At 37.8% G+C, this 6485-nt stretch overlaps 2 protein-coding genes across 2 annotated transcripts; both read right to left on the bottom strand.

Annotated features, from left to right (window-relative positions):
- LOC103958972 (phenylacetaldehyde reductase) lies at window positions 1-2422 on the bottom strand. Its single transcript, XM_048564566.1, has 6 exons — window positions 2208-2422; window positions 1925-2100; window positions 1635-1820; window positions 1318-1480; window positions 495-681; window positions 1-303 (listed from the first exon to the last, which is right to left on the bottom strand). Exons 1-6 carry the CDS (start codon window positions 2323-2325, stop codon window positions 159-161), a joined length of 975 nt encoding a protein of 324 aa, XP_048420523.1. The 5' UTR covers window positions 2326-2422; the 3' UTR covers window positions 1-158.
- Window positions 2423-5254: 2832 nt separating this feature from the next.
- On the bottom strand, window positions 5255-6358 carry LOC103959020 (disease resistance protein RGA2-like). Its single transcript, XM_009371356.2, has one exon. It carries the CDS (start codon window positions 6356-6358, stop codon window positions 5255-5257), a length of 1104 nt encoding a protein of 367 aa, XP_009369631.2.
- Window positions 6359-6485: the final 127 nt, after the last annotated feature.

Genomic DNA, 6485 nt, shown 5'->3' with positions numbered 1-6485 from the left:
TTTAAGGTAAACTTATCGTACACTCATATTAATATTATTTTCTTCACAGAACAAGGAATAATTAAGGGAGTTGAAACAACCATTCAGGTTACATGTCCTCGCTACTAGTACAATACATACCTAGATCCCTGATAAGTTTCCTATCCCTGCAGTTTTATTTATGAAATAAATCCCTTGCTCTTTAGGCTCTCAACACCATCCTTGATAATTTGATCCATGGGAATGAATTCTAAACCCATGTTCATTAGCTTCTTTGCTCCATTCTTTTCCCTCAGCAAGCCCGGTTGGGTGTCCTTTGGCAAACTACACAAAGGTAAACATATTAGCTCGATCATTTTCAAAATCAGGCACTCACACCACCTAAAAATTTACAAAATTCTGCCAAGGCAAGCGAGAATGGAGCAAAACATTCACTTATCAGGAAACCAAACATCTAAAACATAAGATATGCACCCAATTTCATTTGCAAAGGCATTTTGGGAACCAAAACTTACCTGCGAACCTTGTACTCAGGGTAAAGTTCAGCAACCTTTGCCACAAAGTCACCATAACGTGATATAGCTTCCAAACACAAGTGCCTACCGGTCGCTGATTTGTTCTCATACACTAAAATGTGTGCGAGAGCAACATCTTTAAAATGTACAGATCCCATAAAGAATTCCTCATATGTTTCAGTGCAGCCTGCAGCAAAGATCGAACAACTCAAAACTATATATATGTTGTTTCTACTTTCTAGGGCCTCATCCTTTTTCTCAGTCCTCTCCAAAACAAACTTTATCGAAAATCCTTAGAACTTAAAGAAACATGTGCTAAAAAAAGAGGTGTAGAAGAGTTCCTTTAGGATTACACATATGCATGCTCACATAATCGACCTCCTCAAACTTACGGACTAACTGGCAAAAAATTAGCAATCTCGACTGTTATGAAAGAAGAAATCTTATAAGTGTTGAGGTACCAAACTCAATCTTTCTTTAACAAAAATGTCTTAAGAGAAAGAAAATACCTAATTTTTACCTCATTTTTAGTTCATCAACCAACCACAGCATCATACATAATAAAAGGGAAATGTTCTCTTGCCATTGAGATGATATGTCATCATACAAACTGTCAATCAAAGATCAAATTTCGTCTAAATTTATGATTCGAGTGCAAATTTTGCAACATTACATGGCATACTATCAGGCAAGAGAACATTAACTACTAGTGGAATATTCGAACAATTTAAGAGGGTAGTCCTAGAGGATAAATAAAGTCAACAATCTACTTCTAGGTGCAGTCATAGAGCATTTTCTAATACAAATTTGCAGAGAAAAGTACCCTCAAGAATGCGAAGGAGCATCAACATGCTAGCATTGAGCCTGGGCGAGATAACAGGGCCCATCACCGTGCCCGGATTCACCACAACCACATCCAGCCCCTTCTCCTTGGCAAATTCCCACGCAGCTTTCTCCGCCAGCGTTTTCGATAATGGATACCACAACTAGCCAAACAACAAACACAATCAGCATTACAGTCCCCAATTGGGAAACGTGCACCGAAAGTTACAAACTTTCAATAAGAAAATAGAATGCGGACATTAAACAGACAATAAACCGCGGTTTTTCAAAACACAACTAGGCACTGGAGTAACTCACTCCCTTCTGCTTGCAGTAGTCAATGTCTGTCCAGCAATCCTCGCCCTTGATCTTATCGGACGGCCAGCTTGGGCTGGGAGTGATGGCGGAGATGGATGACGTCAGCACCACACGGCTGACCCCAGCCTGCTTCGCCGCCGTCAGAACATTGAGCGTTCCTTTGATCGCCGGGTCCAGGAGCTCCTTCTGCAGATTAAACAAAGAAAAAGCACCACGTTTTCAAAATTACGCACAATTAATCAGATATAATCGAAATTATAAGGAGTTTGATAATGTTTAATGGCGGGAACCTCGGGGTCGTGGACTTGATCGACGATGCAGGGAGAGGCGAGGTGGAAGACGCCGGAGCAACCATCGACGGCGGCGAGTATGGAGTTGTAGTCGAGGAGGTCGATCTGGAAGAGACGGAGGCGCGACTCTGCCCCCTCTACTAACGCTTCTAGATGCTTCGTCTCGCCCTCGTCCTCTGCAACAAACAAAACAACCGCGTTATTAATTTTGGACTGAACGCGAATGGAATGAATGGAACTGTGGCAGTTGTGTAGATAAGGGGAAAAGCAAGGGTGAAGTTACTGAGATCCTTGACGGTGGCGTGGACGGTGTAATCACGGTGGAGGAGGAGACGGACGAGCCAGGATCCGATGCAGCCGCTTCCACCGGTAACGCATACGACCTCACCCTGCTTCGACATCCTCCCTCCCTGCAGGTTGCAGTGTCCCTTTGCTTTCAGCAGTCGAGTGCTCCTCGGCTGATTGTTGTTGGTGATCAAATTGGATTGGGCCGACTGGATAATGAAGATAATGAAGATCGAAAATTGAGTGTATAATGTACACACAATATCTCGAGTTAAAACGCTTACCCTCCCTTTAATATTTAAGGAAAACTAACCAAAAACGCTTCAAAATTTTGAGTTTTAACAAAAAATCATATATAAATTTTATTTAATGATAAGGACAAAAATTAAAAAATTAAAAATAATCCAACCCAACCGCGCGGAAGCATGCGCCAACCAATTCAAATATTAAATCAAACTTTTGTTGTAACTGTGAGCAGATAGAACTGATAAGAAGATTAACATGCAGTGCAAAATAAGTAGTAGGAGTAGTACAATGAATGATGAGATGGAATGGATGGATGAATTAAATTATTTTTAAAACATTTCATTGGGAAGGAAAACGTGAGAGTGAAGCTTCAATGACTCTTTTTTCTTTTAGAGAGGGAGAGAGAGAAATCTGTTTACGTACAAAAAGAAAGAAAAGAAAAGTAGTAATTTTCAACAGAAAATCAACAATGCAAAATCAGCACCCAAATTACTTTTTAAATATTTCATCGGGAAGGAAGAGAGGGAGTGTGTAAGGAAGAGAGATTGTGAGGGTAAAGCCAACCAAATCCTTTCAAACTGACATCAACAAACTCCAAAAAAATTTAAAAAGAGAGAGAAATTTGAGATAAAAAAAATATATTGCTGACATCAATACATGACAGTAATTTGTAAGGAAATAGTTTAAAAAATAGTGATAGTGCTAGTGTTCGATTTTAAGAAATAGTCAGTGTTTAGTTTACGAAATAATTAGCTTTTTGTTTAAGAAATAGTCAGTGCTTAGTTTACGAAATAGTGACAGTACTAGTTTACGAAACAGTGATAATACTAGTGTTTGGTTTGAAAAATAGTCAGTGCTTAGTTTACGAAATAGTGATAGTACTATTACTTGGTTTAATATATATAGTCTATTGTGTTCAGTTTAAGAAATAGTCAGTGTTTAAGAAATAGCCAGTGTTTAGTTTACGAAATAGTAATAGTACTAGCATTCAGTTTAAGAAATAGTCAGTATTCAGTTTACGAAATAGTCAATGTTTAGTTCAAGAAGTAATGATAGTATTAGTGTTCCATTTAAGATATAGTTAGTGTTTAGTTTAAGAAATATTGTTCAGTTTAAGAAGTAGTCAATATTTAGTTTACAAAATAGTGTTTGGTTTAAGAAGTAGTCAATATTCAGTTTAAGAAATAGTGTTCAGTTTAAGAAGTAGTCAATGTTCTATTTAATAAATAGTCACAGTATTAATGTTCATAAAACTAAATAATGAAATTTTTCTTTATTTTTGATTTTGTAATATTATTACTTAGTTTGTTCTAAAACAATTGAAAGAATAATCAAATAAACAAATAATAAAATAAAATAAAATGTTTATGGAGTGAGGTGAAAGGAGAGAGGTGTCACATCCCGGTCCGGGCGGGACTACTTCCTAGGCCCGACTCCACTACCGTAGCACGATATTGTCCGCTTTGGGCTTACCATTCCCTCACGGTTTTGTTTTTGGGAACTCACGAGCAACTTCCTAGTGGGTCACCCATCATGGGATTGCTCTAGCCCCCTTCTCGCTTAACTTCGGAGTTCCTACGGAACCCGAAGCCAGTGAGCTCCCAAAAGGCCTTGTGCTAGGTAGGGATGAGAATATACATATAAGGATCACTCTCCTGGACGATGTGGGATGTCACAGAGGAGAGTGGGGAGAGGTGAAAAAAAAATGGAAAAAAAAAAAAAAAAGAGAAAAAGTTGATGTGGATGGGTGAGGTGAAAGAAGAGAAAAAAATGGATGTGAACATACCAAAGAGGGAGAGAGAGAAAGAGGTTACACAGTTAAGTGAGGAAGAGGGTGTGTGTGATGCTGATGCGCAGTCCCACGTGTCAGTATATGTTTTTTTTTGTTTTGTTGTTATGTAAAATTTTTATCCTTTTCATTAAAATTTGAGTCATTTTTATTAAAATTTAAGTTTTTTTATTAAATAAAGTTAGTAGATGGTTTTTGGTTAACTAAAAATTTTGAGAAGCCCTTTTCATTACAATTCCCTAATATTTATGCCCAATTTGTTAAATTAGTAATATCGTTTGTAATAAAAATAAAACAACAATACCGGAAATAACTTGGATATATCAAAATTATTGCAGAAAACTCTGGTGAGCCACAATTTGTCAAAAAATATTAATATCTTTTGTATATGTCCTTTGTTTAAATTTTAACGGATCACTACATAGAAGTTAGCAACTGCAGTTGTTTGCTTGACATATATACATACATACGTACATACATATAATATATATATATAGATATATAGATATATAGTAATGTCTAACTTGCCTTAATTAAGAACTCATTCAACGTAGTGAGATTTTGGAATTAATACAGTTTAATTTTGATAGTCGTCGTGTCTTGAGGAGGGAACTAGTGCCGCACCAAACAGCTTGGAGGTTTATTTGACCTAGGCCTCTGGATATTATCTGCAATTTGGAATACAAATAATTATAATTATTTTTCATATACTTTTCACCTTAAATTAATTGCATTTGTACGTATCCAAAATCAAAGCACTCCAACTCACCAAGATGAAACGCGATTAGCACAAATCTCGACGTTTGGGATGTGAGAAATCTTGGGCCACTCCTCTCCACTGCCTCCTTTGCAACGTTTTGCAAGTTTTGGACGGTAAAAAATGGAAAGATTCTGCAGTGGCATTTTGCAGAGGAAGTCTGGCAGCGTTTCTAGCTCAGAGCACATAGTTATGTCTAGGGAAGAAAGGCATGGCATAATAATAATTCCAGAATCCCCTTTGTTCCACCCTTTCACACCTCCCCAGTCCTTCCACGACGACAAGTTGTAAAAGTGGAGTCGTTCAATTTTGGGAATAACATTGATAAGGATGATTTGAATGAAGATGTTTGATCATCTTCTACTCCCAAAAACTCGCCACCAATCTTTCTTACACCCGACATTGCCCCGAGGTAGAGTCCTTCAAGGAACGGCAATTTCCCAAGAGGAGGCAAAATTTCACAAACACAAATATCCTCCAGAGTGAGTAATCGCAACTTTTTTAAAGACATCAACCAATTCGGCCAGGTCGAGCCAAAATACCCATAAATCTCTAAAGATTCCAGATCATCGTGTGGTCTTAAGACATTCATTATTCGTCCACTGCTCTCTCCAGCCTTGTCGCGCACTTCACCAAAATCCAGTTGGAGATGAAAAAGTTGCTTGTTGTCCCGCAATTGTGCTTCACTCCCATCTTTCACCTTCCCCAAAATTCTTATTTGGAGACTGCCGTGGAGCTGGTTCACGGTTCTCAAATCCCCAACTTGAAATGCTTCGTCGTTGTCAACAGAAAACAGAGGAAAGACGTCTAGTGTTTGCAAACTTGTTAATCTCCCTATCCCTTTTGGCAAGCACTTCAGTGAGTCACTCTCCCCAACGTAAAGATGCTTTAAGATAATCAACTTTCCCATGTTATCAGGCAATTTATTTAGTGATTTGCATCTTCGAAGGTCCAAGGTATACAAGTTATATAAACCACAAATGGTGTCTGATAATTTCTCCAACTTTCGACTTCCAGACAAATCAATATGCCTCAAATGTACCAATTCACCAATCTCTTTTGGGAGTTCTTTGATGGAACTTCCAGACAAATTTATTGTCCTAAGACATTTGACTTGTAAAATAAAACTAGCATATACCGTAGCAACACTTGAGTGAATTGTTGTGAGCGTACGTAGATTTTTGCAATTCCGAGAAGTGATAGAAAGTAAATCTTGATCATCAACCACAGATGTTAAGGTCAGATGGCGAAGATTACTGCCCAATACCTCTATTTTACGGTTTGCAACCTCTGCATCGGTACTCAAACATTCCTTCTTGGTGATAAATTGCACAAAGTCATTTACAATGTCATACATTTTGCAACCTATTATCGTACTAGTGTCGTAGTGTTTCTTAAAATCTTGAAAAAAAGACCGAGCAACTAAATTATCATAAACAACTTGACCAATTTTTCCTTTATCTTTATTCTCTCTAGAATTAAGA

Source organism: the organism of the source record quoted next, unplaced genomic scaffold, assembly GCF_019419815.1.
Source record: "Pyrus x bretschneideri cultivar Hongxiangsu unplaced genomic scaffold, Pyrus_bretschneideri_v1 Contig39, whole genome shotgun sequence".
Taxonomy (NCBI): Eukaryota; Viridiplantae; Streptophyta; class Magnoliopsida; order Rosales; family Rosaceae; genus Pyrus; species Pyrus x bretschneideri.
This window is presented reverse-complemented; position numbering and strand designations above follow the sequence as displayed.

Coding starts and splice junctions, on each gene's coding strand:
- LOC103958972 (XM_048564566.1), bottom strand. CDS start 2,325: ATGTCGAAGCAGGGTGAGGTCGTATGCGTTACCGGTGGAAGCGGCTGC. Junction 1,821..1,924: donor ATCAAGTCCACGACCCCGAG/GTTCCCGCCATT, acceptor TTTAATCTGCAG/AAGGAGCTCCTGGACCCGGC. Junction 304..494: donor CCTGAGTACAAGGTTCGCAG/GTAAGTTTTGGT, acceptor ACCTTTGTGTAG/TTTGCCAAAGGACACCCAAC.
- LOC103959020 (XM_009371356.2), bottom strand. CDS start 6,358: ATGTATGACATTGTAAATGACTTTGTGCAATTTATCACCAAGAAGGAA.